Source organism: Ahaetulla prasina, chromosome 1, assembly GCF_028640845.1.
Source record: "Ahaetulla prasina isolate Xishuangbanna chromosome 1, ASM2864084v1, whole genome shotgun sequence".
Taxonomy (NCBI): Eukaryota; Metazoa; Chordata; class Lepidosauria; order Squamata; family Colubridae; genus Ahaetulla; species Ahaetulla prasina.
In genome coordinates this window covers 10,528,766-10,542,178 of record NC_080539.1, presented here as the reverse complement: position 1 = coordinate 10,542,178, position 13,413 = coordinate 10,528,766, and the positions used below count along the sequence as shown (strand labels likewise).

General features: G+C 52.7%; 1 protein-coding gene across 1 annotated transcript in view; it reads right to left on the bottom strand.

The window, feature by feature from the left end:
• Positions 1–6,484, bottom strand: part of LHX1 (LIM homeobox 1) — a 90,323-nt gene extending 83,839 nt beyond the window's left edge. The window contains exon 1 of the mRNA XM_058164165.1: positions 6,315–6,484. Coding sequence (XP_058020148.1) covers positions 6,315–6,484 — 170 coding nt within the window. The remainder of the gene's footprint in view (positions 1–6,314) is intronic.
• Between the last annotated feature and the right edge of the window lie 6,929 nt (positions 6,485–13,413).

Below are 13,413 nucleotides of genomic sequence, written 5' to 3'. Positions count from 1 at the left end.
TAGTGGCCTCCTTTCCAAATTCTCACCGGACACGACATTGCTTGGCTTCCAATGCGGTCACCGGGGGGGGGGGGATGAGGGGAGGGGAGGGGACGGCCGACGGGACTCCGCAAGGCTGCCTCTCAACGTCTAACAGGCTACACAAGGTCTCTCTAAACATCTCCGCGTCCGAGCCTACAAACTGCCCGGCTCCCTCTGGCCTTTCCCTACTGACCAGGACTCCGTGCCCTCTGGGTAGGACTCCCCCCCCCACGGTCTGTCTCGGGGCTCTTGCCTTGTGAGGTTTCTGGCGTGATGGATGTTATGGGGCCTTAAAAGGAAAGAAAGTCGATCCCGTAGGATCACTTCGGCAAGCAGGCGGCCGGCAAGCCCAGCTAAAGCAGCGCAAGCGCTCGCCAGGTTTTGCAGAAGCGAACGGAGGCACGGCGCGCGGGGGGACGCGGGGGAATCCGAGCCAATAAAGCTGGACAAAAAGGACTAGAAACTTGAAAAGCGAAGCAAAGATGTCAGGAAAGAAATCTGGGAAAGCGCTGGGAAGAAGAATAGGAGGCGCCTCTAAAATCCTTCCCTACGACAAACTTGGATGCAAGAGTGTCTGGTTGAGTGGGGGGGGGGCGTGTTATCGTGGTGGTGGGGGAGAAACCGACGGGTCTCGTCTGCGGTGGGGCGAGTGGAAAGCCGTCGAGAGTGGCAGTGAGACGCCTCTAGGAAAGAGAGAAAGGCGGCTGCGCTCGGCTTTGAGGTCTCGGGTTGAACGGTCAGCAACCCGGCGCCCTTCCGCTGTGCTGGACCTGAAGGGAGGCGGAGGGAGGGAGGAGGAGAGGGAGGGCCGCCCCAGGGCCGGTGACCTTCCCCGTCCGCCCTTCTCCTCCGCCTTCGTTGCTCCCGTCCGCTCCTCCTCCCGTCCTAGTTTTTCCGTGAACTTCACCTCCTTTCGCACGACCTTCAGCTGGGTGTCTCTGTTTCCCTCCGTTCGCCTTCCGTTTTCGGCTAGCCCCGTTCTGTCCCCGCTCCCCTAAACTCAACACCGCCAGATTTTGTGTTTGCGAGAGGCGGGAGGCGGGAGGGGGAGGAAGAAATAAGTCCTCTGAGGTCTCCAGAGAACAAATATAGGAATTGTCCCAAATCAGAAGGAATCCGGGAATACTTTCCACCCCCCCACCCTCAAACTAATGCATTTTATTCAGTTTGCAGCTTTTGAATTAAAACGTGTGTAGGTCCTAAAATTCGCCTCCTCCATTTCTGATTTTTTTTGGCTGCCAGAGACTCTCTCTCTCTTCCCCGCCCCCCACACCCCGTTCTCTTCCTACAAATACCGAATGCGGCTTCTACGCTCCTCTTTCTATTTTGATACCTCGCTGCACCCACCATCACAACAACAACAACAAAAGACGTTTATTTTCAGAGCCGCTGGAAAAACCACAGCTTCGCCTTCCGATCCCTGCTTCTCCAACTGACATCCTGGGCCGTTTCCTCTCGCTCTCTCTCTTTTTTTTTTAAAAAAATGTTACTTTTTAAAAGGTCTAGGGTATCGAGGCGGGTTCACACAACCAGCTCAAGCCCGCCAGATTCGCGAAGCATCGTGGCTTAAAACCTCACCAAATAGACGATGCCAAAATAACCATTTCGACTCGGGGGAGCTCGGTGAGAATGCCCTGAATTTAGGAAGCCGAGGGCTTTGAGATGCCCTGAATTTAAGAAGCCAATAGCTTTGTTTTCCCACGACCTTCAAGTTCCCCGTTTCAGCCAGGTTTTGGCCTGCTGGGACACAACCTCCCACCCCAAAACGACATTTGAGCCGCGCAAATGTCTGGAGACTCCAGCCGGTCGTTTTTAATCCAGACTTAATTAATACAATCAGCGCGTCGTGGGAATCCAGGAATCCGGGTTAATTCCAGTTTAGTTCAGCTGGGTTAAATGTAAGTCCCTTTGCTTTTGCGGGACTCGCCAGCGGGGTTCAGAAGCAGAGCGACCAAAAGTCAATTAGAATTCGTCCCGTCCCGTGTTCCCCCCACACCCGCTGGGTTGGTGAACGCGCAATTTTTTGCAAAGTGGGATTGGGCGCAACCGAGTTTCTTCCCATCCTTCCCCCTCCAACGAAAGGAAAAAGGCGTTTTTTCATCCTCCCCCCACTTTTTCCAATTTAGGCTGAACAAAAACTTATCAACCGGCGACTCTTCCCCTGTGGATATGCTAAAAATATTGCACCAAATCCTAATACGCCACCAAAGAAGGTCGCCCGATTGAGGGTGGGGTGGAGGGTGTGTGTGTGTCTGGATTAGAATCCACTTCTTGCCTTATCCGGGACAGGGACCCGGCGGTCGTTAAAGACGCGAGTCAGAGACACGTGCGAAGCCGGCGCGGTTCCAATTCAGGAAAGCTCAGAGCAAAGTCAAACTGGTGGTTTATCCAATAAGGCCAATGGATGGTGGCTTTAAAACGTGGTTTACAAAATAAAACCCAGGCGGCCGGTTCTCTAAAATACAGTTTTCCCAATATCTGAATCTAGTCCACGAAAATAAACCAGCATTCCGTTCACACACGCTAAAGGAGGGTTTTAAATTTCGCTTAAGGCTGGTGTGGACGTTGCGTGGATCCCTTGGATTCGTTTCTGGCCCGTGGCAGAGAGAGCGAATAAATTCAGGAAGCAGGTCGTGGGGACGCGGCTGCTGGGAAAACTGGGTGGGCCACAGTTTAACCAAGGGCGTCCATACGGCTGAAGCTGGCTTTACAGTTAAACTTGCGGGCCCCAAAGGTTTGCGGGCCGTGGCAGGAGCGAAAAGCCCACCCAGTGGTCAATTTGGGAAGGGGGCTTGGGTCTTTTTTTGGGGGGGGAGATGATGGAGGCCATTTTAATGTCCCACCCCCACCCCGAGGTGCATAAGTTGGGGAGGGGGATTTCGCGGCAGGTGAGAAGCGGAAAAAGAACTGTATGTTATTGGTATTATTATTATTATTACTATTACTATTATTATTATTATTATTATTATTATTATTATTATTATTATTATTATTATTATTATTATTATTATTATTATTATTATTATTGATTCTTCTTATTATTATTATTTATTCGGAGTATGTCGGCTTGCCTAGATATAACACGCGAAGATCCTTACCTTTTAGGCACTTAAAGAACCCGATGCCAGATTCCGACGCTGTCGGGGACATTTAAATCTCCCCAAACCTGCCCTGATCAGTTTCTCCCCACCCACCCCGTCTCCCCCGATTTCAAGCCCGCGGGGAAGATTTCACAGCCCCCTCATCCCCAACTCACTGGCCGGGCCTGGCGGTGGCTGTTTTTTTTTTTGGAAAACCACCTTCCAAGCCGAGAATTTGGCAAATCGGGCTCAGAGAGCCGCGTCGAGGGGATGGGGAGACTCCCGAAGCGGTACAAAGAAACAAAGGCCAGGCCGAACTAGCCACCGAACCTTTGCGCTCTTCTAAGAGGGAGAAAACCCCGCGCCGTTCTGCGCATTGGGAAGCAGCCTCACGTCTTTTTTTCCCCCGGAGGAGTCTTTTCCCCGGCTTAGACCGACGACCCTCGAATTTCTCTCGGGATGGGGGGCAGGCAAAGGGGTCGCTTTAAACTCAATAAGCGGGAACTTTGACAAAATTCCCCCCCGTCTCTACATTTCCTGTTTAATTTAGTTCCCCCCCCCGTCCCTCCCTTTAAACATTTGTTTTAAATTTTAAAATGTTTCTGCACACATTTCAGAATTTCCCTTTTCTGTTTTTCGGGGTTGTTTTTTGCGCGATTGGGATGGGAGCGCGCCTGTCTCTTTATTTTCCCAAATTCGTTCGGGTTGGAAAGCTGGTTAGCGGGTCGAAGGAAGCGCGGCTCCTCGCCTCGGGTCCTTTCTCTGGAAAACGCGCTCTACCCCCCCGTCCCCAAATTCCCGTCTTTCAATGAGACTTACGCCCCCAATTCCTGCGCCTTCCCCGTTAGCTTTCGTTCCCGACTCGCCCTTCTAAACGAGCGCGCTCCCTCCCATGGAAAGCAATCTCCTCGGCTCCAACAAGGGCCGAAGCAAGGCGAGCTCGGCCGGCTGTTCGCGCCCGGAGTAAAGATGGGTAAAAAAAACCCCGAAGGCGAGGCGCCGATCCTCTGCACTTCTCCCCTCTGCGCGGGCCTTTAAAAAGCCGGTTTTCGCGAAACCCTTAAAAGGATCGGCGGCAGAACTATTTCCTAGGGAAAATTCAAATAAACAAAGGGAGACGGATTTAATACGAAGCCACCAACAGGCCGGCCTTGCTTTCCCGAGCTGGGATGCGCGGTTTTCCAGGCCAAGCTGGGTGGGGGTATCCAAATTTCCTCGGGCCCCCCGAAAGGAATTTGCCCTCAGCTGTCTGAAGCCCAAGGCGGGCCGGGAGCGATGGGACGTGTAGTCCACCTTCCCTTTCGAAAGAAAGCCGGCGGGATCACTCCCCTCTAAAAACTGGGATCTGAAAATAGATTCTGACAAGCTTCAAAAGACGCGGGGATGGCGGGCTTGGCCCTTTCCTTAATTTGGGGGGCGCTCCGGGGCCTTCCTTGGCCTGGCATTGGAGAGTTCGGGCGGAGGGCAATGGGTTGAACGGAGGCCGGATTCCTCCGTGGGTTTTTTCCCCTAGTGATCGCCCACCCGGTGCCCCCAACCGAATGGACGCGATACCCCGTTCATCTTCCATCTCGCTTTGGATTCGTGGAGCCGACTCTGTTCACTTCTAATTCTACATTCGCACGCTCGCCTCTATTTCTACACGCATATCTAGATTCACACACCCGCCTCTATTTCTACACGCATATCTAGATTCACATACACGCCTCTATTTCTACACGCATATCTAGATTCACCTGCACGCTTCTATTTCTACGCGCATATCTAGATTCACATACCCGCCTCTATTTCTACACGCGTATCTAGGTTCATACACCCGCCTCTATTTCTACACGCGTATATAGGTTCATTTACCCTCTATTTCTACACGCATATCTAAGTTCACATACCCGCCTCTATTTCTACACGCATATCTGGGTTCGCACAACCGCCTCTATTCGACACGTGTATCTAGGTCCTGGCACCCAGGCGCCTATCATAATAGACCCCACGTAGGTGAAAGGCAAAGTATTTCTCCATTATCTACACCGGCCGCTCCCCCGCTTTTGCTGGCTCCCTTTGTGGGAAGCTCAGCTGCAACACGGCGCGGTTCCCCGCGCGGCGCCGGCTTGGCTCAGATCCCAAAGCCGCCCTCTTGATTCGGGAAAGAAGAAAGACTTTTTTCTTCCCTTTTCTCCCTTCTCTCGCCAGGCCGACGGTGGCGACCTGAGACCCGGGAACAAAGACGACCCCAGAAACCATCTTTCCGCGCACTCGCTCGCCCTGGCCTTTTTCCTAAGAGCGGAACATCCCCTTGCCCGCAAGGCCGGGCCGTCGTTCGTCCGAGACTTCCCTTCCCTTTCATCCACCCCTGCCGCCCGGTCGGACGGGAAAGAGCTGGCCCTAATCCGCCTGGCCGTGGGAATCCCCAAGAGGAAGAGAAAGGGGGGGGGAGGGAAAAAGCGCTTTGCACGCGCTCAGAAATGCTGCCTACGCTTCTGGGCGAGCGGAGAATTCTCCCAGACCCAGAACCTTTGAAACAGAACTTCGGCCCGGAAAAGGACTCTCTCTCTCTCTCTCTCCTGGAGAAGCGACCTTCGCGGGGCGCGAATCTCCCCCTCGGAAAGGAGGCGTGGGACTGGTTTGCAATTGCACGTGTCGAGTCGAAGCGGAGGGGAAAGGGCCAAAGGACAAGTTTTCAGGGCGCGGAACAATTCGGCGGCGGCGGGCGGGGGGACGCAATGCCAAAGACGACCAGAACCCCCCAACCCCACCCCAGCCCTGGTAAGAGCAATCGCCGGCATATTTACCCAGAAGTAATCCCCTCCCCCACCCCGCGACTCCATAGTTTCTCCTAAGAAGCATAAAGCCCGCTTCCGGATTCTCGCAAGGCGTTGGACCAGGTCAGGGAAGGACTTAGCAGTCTGCGCCCAATCCGTGACGGCGTTACTCTTTCTTTCTTTTTTTCAAAAAAAAAGATTGGGGAAGTCTTAGCAGCCTTATTTGGATCCCAGCACCCCGCCAGGTTACTCTCTGGTGAGTCCAACGTCTTGCGGGGAACACACCTGTCCTGAATACACCGGTTTAATTCAGGAAAGTAGATTTAAGCGCGTCTTGTGAATGCGGTGATGGTGGGTGGGGAGGCTGACTTCCGTGTCAAGAGGCCTAGATTCGTGTCGTGAAAACGAAGAGAGGAAGGAACGAAGGGGGCACAAAGCCTTTTGGGAAACTTACCTAAAGAAGTCGTTTTTACAGTAGAGTTTTCCTTCTCTGGAAAAGCATTTCTCCGTCAAGTTACATTTACATTCGCAACACTGGACGCATTTCACGTGCCAAGCCCGGTCCAGGACGTTGAGCAGGAAGCGGTCCAGGATGGGTCTTTTGCAGCCGGCGCAGTGAACCATTGTCTTTGGCTAGAGGTGGTGCTGGGGTGGGCGGGGGAGGCCCCTGGGTCGGGGGTGGGGGTCGGAGGAGAGACCGATTCCGAAGTTTGGCAGAGTGAGAAAAAAGTCCGTGCTTCAAACGCCTTTCCCGGGTTTCAAAAGAGCAGGGGGGCCCCCCGACGAAACGAAGGCGAGGAGTCCACAAACTCCAAGCGTCAAACGAAGACCCCGATTGGGGGTAGGTGGGGAGGCAGGCAAAGAAAGAGAGAGAGAGAGAGAGAGAGAAAGAGAGAGAGAGAGAGAAAGGAGCCCCTCCCGGCTCCGTTGGTTTTGGCAGAGCCTAAATTAAAACTGGCAGCTGGTCTCCAATAAAGTCGGGGCAGGATCGCGGAGCGGGGGGTGCCCCACAGACGCCCCACTTTAGTGCATCTCGCCAACCGCCTTGTCCTCCTCAATTGTTCCAATCATTATCACATCGTCGTCATCATCAGCGAGTTCCCCTTTTCCCCCGTCCAGAGGTTTTGGTGAGTCGAGAACCAAAAAAAAAAATATTAATAAGAGAAAGTTATTAATAATAATGTCTTTCTTTCCTTCTCGGCTGTATGAATGTTTTGCAAGGGAAGTTCTCCAAAAGGCCGGCTAATAACAACAGCAGCAGCAACAGTCAAGTCGAACTGAGCAGGACGAAAAATCGGAAGAGGAAGGTCGATCGATCAGTTGTAAAAAAGAAACAAAAGGCCAGGGATATTCTCAGGTTTGAGGTAGAGCAGTCCGAGGTCAAAGTGCAATCGAGGACGAAATATATATATATAAATATATATATATTTAAAAATCCCGCCGCCGCCGCCGTCTCCTCCTCCTCCTTTTCTTCCTCCTCCTAGGGAAAAAATAATTCAGCAATTAATAATAATAAAAAAAGGCGGCAGCGGCGACCGCAGGCGAACGACAGGTCGACGGAACGAGAAGCGGGAGCGAATCTTTTCAACACCTGGCCCGGGAAGAGCCGAGCCGAACCAGGAATTTGGGGGGCGGGGCGGATCAGAGACAATTGGGGTTTCTCCAATCTATAAAGAGTTTCATTTTAGGAACCGAGGACAAAGCAAGGAATCACACCGGCTCTCTTCCTTTAAACGGCCCTTATCTCCTCCGGGGCTTTTACCAATTTATATATTTATATATATTATATATATATATAATAAATCAAAGTTATATATATACATATATATATATATAAATCAAAGTTGTCCTAAAAGACGCGGCCTTTCTTGCCTTCTTTCCCTCCTTCGTTTTGCTTCGAGATTGGGCTTCGCGGTTTGCCTCTGTTTAAAATAATAATAATAAATGATAACAATTCTTGGCCTGGGGGTGGGAGGGGAGTGGGCGAAGGGGTGGGGGGCTGAGATAGAGAGGGGGGAGGGAAGGAGAGCAAGGAAAAAGCAGCAAGTGACCTACCCCCTTTACGGGTGCCTGGGTGCTGGACGCCCCCACCGCTTCGCCTGGTCCATGCGGGGGTGGGGTGGGGACACCGGACGGCTCGGGTGCTGGATCAAGGCTGCGTGCCGAATGGGGGGCGCAAAGAGGGAGGGAGATGGACCCCCGCGCCGGAGGGGGCAAAAATGCCTGGAGGTCCCCCGTCTTCCCCCCCCAATCCTCTTCCTCTTAGGGCGGCGTGGCTGCGTTGGAAGAATGAATGTTCCCCCCCCTACCTGGCTGCTTCGCCAAGCGCGCGCCCGCGCGCGTCTGTCTGTCTGTTTCTCTCCCTGCCTTGCTTCTACCCCCCCGGCTTGGCTGCGTTTCGGCTTCTGCTTTGGCCGGGCCGGCTTTAGACTGCGGCTTGGCCTCGGCCTCCCTTCCGAAGCCTTATGCAGCGAGCGGCCACGTCACGGCAGCCGACGGCCAATCGGCGCCCGGCTGGCTCCAGCCTGCCCCCTCCCTCTCTCCTTCCCTTCCCTTCCCTCTCTTCCCTTCCCCTCCCCAACCCTCTCCACGCCTGGCCTCGGCTCCCGACGCTCCGGAGGGTCTTTGGCGGCTGCCCGCAGAGCCGCGGCTGCTTTCCCGAGGGGCGGAGAGAGGAAGGAGGCGACCCGCTGCCCACCCACCCCCCGCCCCCCTCTCCGAGAGAGCGGTACGTTTGGGTCAAGCCACGCTGTCACCTCCCCCCCCCCCGTGGCAGGAGGGTTGGGTGGGTGGGTGCTGGGAGGAAAAGGATGGAGATAAGGGGCGGGAGGGAATCGAACGCGTTTGGAAAACGCCTGACTGGAAGTTTTCGACGGGGCGGACTGGGAAGAAGAGCCGAGCCCAGCAAGAGTTGGGGGTCCGGTCTGCGCTGAAGCTTCGTGGGAAGGGGCTGGGCGCCGGGAAAGCGCGCTGGAGGAGGCCAGTGGAAGATCGGGAAAGCCTTCTAAAATCTCCCTTTCCTTTTTCTCTTTCCCTCCTTCTCTCCCTTTTCACTTTCTTGTTTTAAAATTTTCTTCTGTCTTCATCTTCTTTTTCTCAGTCATCCTTTCCCTCTCCTTCCTTCCTCCCTCCCTCGGAAGAAGTGAAGGGAAGATCAAGCAGAAAAGTCGTTTCCACGTTCACTTCCCTGAGTGGATATCCCAAAAAATCCAGCGGGGCGTTTTTTTCCGGCCGAAAAGGCTCTCTTCTGCGTTCCTAAAACTTCCCACTCTTTCCAAAAAAAGAGAAAAAAAGGAAAGGAAAGGGGAAAAAAAAAGCAGATAAAAATTACAAGAAGGGGAAAGAGAGCGCTGGAGAAGGAAGGGGGGGGTCCTGTTAACCGCCCAAGCGAGGAGGGGGCGGCGTTTGCAAGCACCCCCTCGAACGAGTCTAAGAAGGGAAACCTACAAGTTTAGAAACTGGCAAAAGGGAAACAACTGGTAACGAATGAAATTTAGGTCCGCGTGTGCGTGGGAGGTGGGGGTGTCTGCCAAAGCCAGGGGTGGCGTCAGTGGAACGCGAGCCTCCTGAGGGCTAGAACCTTGAGCCTGAAAGTTTTGCAAGCCGGAGGGGGGAGGAGGGCTGCAATCAAACTGGCTTTTTTCAGCGCGCGCGCTGCTGGTAAATCTTGGCGGGCGCAAAATGTGCGCGCCTTCCACAAAAAGCTCACCTGAGCTTCCCCTTACCTGGGAATCGGCCCTTTTCTCCCCACTGACACCTTCGAAGCATCGAGGGATCCCCGCCGCCAGCTGGCTGGATCGCTGGCCAGCGAAGGGAAGGAATAATAAATTCCCCAGGCCGGAATTTCTAAGGGAAACCTTCCGACTTTGTGCGCGCGTGGGGGGGGGGGATGAGGATTAGCCAATATAGATTTTCCCCCCTCCGGTCAAATTTTTTTTGGGGGGGGAAACGACCTGAATTTCTTTTCAAAGGAAAATGTGAAGTTGACTCCCCCCCCCAGTGAAAATACACACGAAACCTCTGGAGAGGTTGCGATTCCACGCGCCCCTACATGGTGATAAGGCCCATGGGTCACGGTGAGCTCCTTTTGATGCCCTACCAGCGGGAGTGGAATTCACAGATAAGGGTTTATATTGGCGGCGTTTTGTTTATTTAGGGAGTTTATTCTCCTTTCCGTCCTCTGTGTCTGTGAGGGGGGAGAGAGAGAGAGAGAGGGAGGGAGGGAGAGAGAGAAAGTGTGAGAGGGGGGAGATGGAGAGAGATAGAGGAAGAGGGAGAAAGAGAGGGGGAGAGAGGGAGAGAGAAGGGGAGAGGGTAAAAGAGAAATGATGGAAAATGAGAGAGAGGGGAGAGAGGGAGGAAGAGAGGGGAGGAAGAGGGGAGGAAGAGAGGAGGAAGAGAGAGAGGAAGGAAGGAAGAGAGTGGGAGAAGAAGAGGAAAGAGCGGGAGAGGAAGGAAGAGAGGGGAGGAAGAGAGCGAGAAAGAGAGAGGGGAGAGGAAGAGGAGAAAGGGAGGGAGGGAGAAAGGCATGGAGATGAAAAATGAGAGAGAGGGAGGAGAGGGAGAAAGAGAGAGGGGAGAGAGGGGAGGAAGAGAGAGGGGAGAGGAAGGAGAGAGAGGAGAGAGGAGAGAGAAGGGAGAGGGTAAAGAGAAATGATGGAAAATGAGAGAGAAGGGCGGAGAGGGAGGAAGAGAGGGGAGGAAGAGAGGGGAGAGAGAGGAAGAGAGAGGGAAGGAAGAGAGTGGGAGAAGAAGAGGAAGAGAGGGGAGAGGAAGGAAGAGAGGAGGAAGAGAGGAGAAAGAGAGAGGGGAGAGGAAGAGGGAGAAAGGGAGGGAGGGAGAAAGGCATGGAGATGAAAAATGAGAGAGAGGGAGGAGAGGGAGAAAGAGAGGGGAGAGAGAGGGGAGGAAGAGAGGGGTGAGAGAAGGAGAAAGAGGAAGAGAGAGAGGGAGGGAGAAAGAGAGGCAGGGAGAAAGGTATGGAGATGGAAAATGAGAGAGGGGGAAGGAAGAGGGAGAAAGAGGGGGAAGAGGAAGGAGAAAGAGAGAGCTAGAAAGACGGAGAGGGAGAGGGAGAAAGAGGGAAAGAGACATGGAGATGGAAAATGAGAGGGGGGAGAGGGAGAAAGAGAGAGAGGGTGAAAGAGAGCGAGGGGGGGGGACGACACGTGTGTGTGCCCGCGCATGTCACAGATAAAGCTTGTGGAAGTTTGAGAGCAGAGAAAACGGAAGTCCTTCGCCTAATTCTGGGCGCACAAGGGGCGCTCGCCAACTCCCACCTCCGCCCCTACCTTAAAAGCCGACGCTATGACACATTTTAAAATCCCCCTCCTCCTCCCCCTCCGCCGCCGCGATCTACTTAGCATCTCTCGTTTCCCAAACACCGCTCGCTCTTGGTCCTTAAGTTCAGCCCGGGGAGAGAGAAGTAGAGGGGATCCTTTGAAAAGTGGGGTGTGGGGGAAAGAAAGCTAGATTTAAATCTCTCCCTATCCCGATCTCTCCCTCTGCGGCCCCCCCCCACTTCAAACTAAGTTAAAGTCTGTTTTGGACAAGCAAATCACTGAGCCAAAAATTCTCGCCCACCAACGGGATATAATAATAAAGGCGTGAGAGACCCCCAATGAACGCATTTATAAATCGTCCTTAATCCTCCTTGACTAGGAAAAAAACAACACCCCAACAAACAGATCCATTAAAAAAAAAAAAAATTTTTAAAAAGGCAACGTTGTCCTTGTTAAAGGAGGGAACCTCAAAACGAGCCGGTTTTATTTGTATTTTAGAAAGGTGGCTGGTTTCAAAAGGAGAAATTGAAGTGGGAATGTACGTCCCCCCCCCACCCGCATTCCGCCTCCCACTCCCCCCGCTAGTTATTTTTTTTCGATTTTTTTTTAAAAAAGACAGATTTAAGCGTCTTCTGGTTTAAAATTTTCCCACCGAAGCAACCTTTTGGAAGCCTGAAATGAAAAACCTTCCTTGGGCGTCTGCCGAGGATGGAGAGTTGGAAAACCGGCTAGTTTATCCATACCCGCCCCTCCCCCGTGTTTAAAATGGTTAGGATAGATAAGGGCGTCTTAAAAAGGCACCTTTAGGTGGCAGACAAAACGTGCAACGTTAAATCAACAAGATCAAGACAAGGTCCGCGAATTGTTGGGGGGTTTTTTTGGGAGGGGGCGCGCGGTTTAAAGCAGGAATTGAGGCGGGGGGGGGAAAATATCCCACCGTGTCATTCGCGGAGTTGATGGATTAATGATCTTTACCCAGAAAAAAACTCGTTTGGCTTCAACGGCTCCCTGCGAACCGGTTCTCGTTTTAGCATCCCGGTTTTTTTCTTCTTTTTGGTTATCTGATGAATATTCCTACCCCCCCAGTCCTTTCCATCCCCCCCCAGAGTTTCTATAATGTTTCAACTGAACGAATAAATCTACCTTTTTAAAAAAAAAAAAAAAGCGGAGGGAGACCTCTTGACCTCATCTAACCCCCTTCCCCCCCAAGGGCCTTAATCCGGAGTGAAACTCGTTTTAGCCGCAGCCGTTCCGAAACGTTGCTCGGGGTGGGGAGGTGGGGGAGCCACGAAGGCTGTCGAGGCTTCGTTTGAAATCGGGTCTTTCTTTCTTTCTTTCTTTCTTTCTTTCTTTCTTTCTTTCTTTCTTTCTTTCTCTCTCTCTCTCTCTCTCTCTCTCTCTCTCTCTCTCCCTTCCTTCCTTCCTTCCTTCCTTCCTTCCTTCCTTCCTTCCTTCCTTCCTTCCTTTCCCAGTAACGAGTTCCAATTCGGCCCTGATTGGTCTGATCTGTAAACCAATTAAGGCCAAAGCCTCTGGATTTGGGGGCAGAAAAAAAGAAAACACCGGGAAATTTAAGGACAGATTTGGCTGAAAGCCACTGGGGCTTTCTGCTAATTCGAAAGACATTGGTGGAGGGCGGGGGGACCCTTTGGGGTGACGGAGCTAATTTGGACGCTCCAAAACCTGATTTGGGGCTTATTTTCTCACTTCTAAAGACATTGGGTCCCGAGCAACGACGGTACACTTATCCGGATTTAATGCGGTTCAGTTCTGAGCAAACACCCTTCAGTTAAAGTTAAAAGAGGCGCCGACGTTGCAATTTAGTCCACTGAACGGCCGATTGAGCCGGTCGAAGTGGGATCCGGCACAACTTTGGCTATTGGGGAGGCGGGGTGGGGGGATTGGTTTGATTCTTGCTTTCAAAATCCGTGGGGCAAAATGTTTGTAAGGGGGGCCGACTTCGAGTAAGGGAAGCGAGGAAAGGGATTTCCATTCAGCTCCGTTCCAAGGGACATCCCCATGGAATTCAACCAGTAACTGCTCTTCGCCGTAGCTTTTTGCAAGCGAAAAAGTCACGCACGGCTCCGAAAAGTACTGGAGGAAGGAAAGTGGCGGGCTGTGATTTGAGCACTGGAGAGAGACAAACAAACAAAAAAAAGGCGGGGAGGGGTGGGGCAGAGAAAAGGGAGGAATGGGGAAGAGAAAAAGCGAGACTCCGGCAGAAAAGGAATAAAAGGGCCGGATGACAGTGAAAGAGAAGCAAAGAGGGAG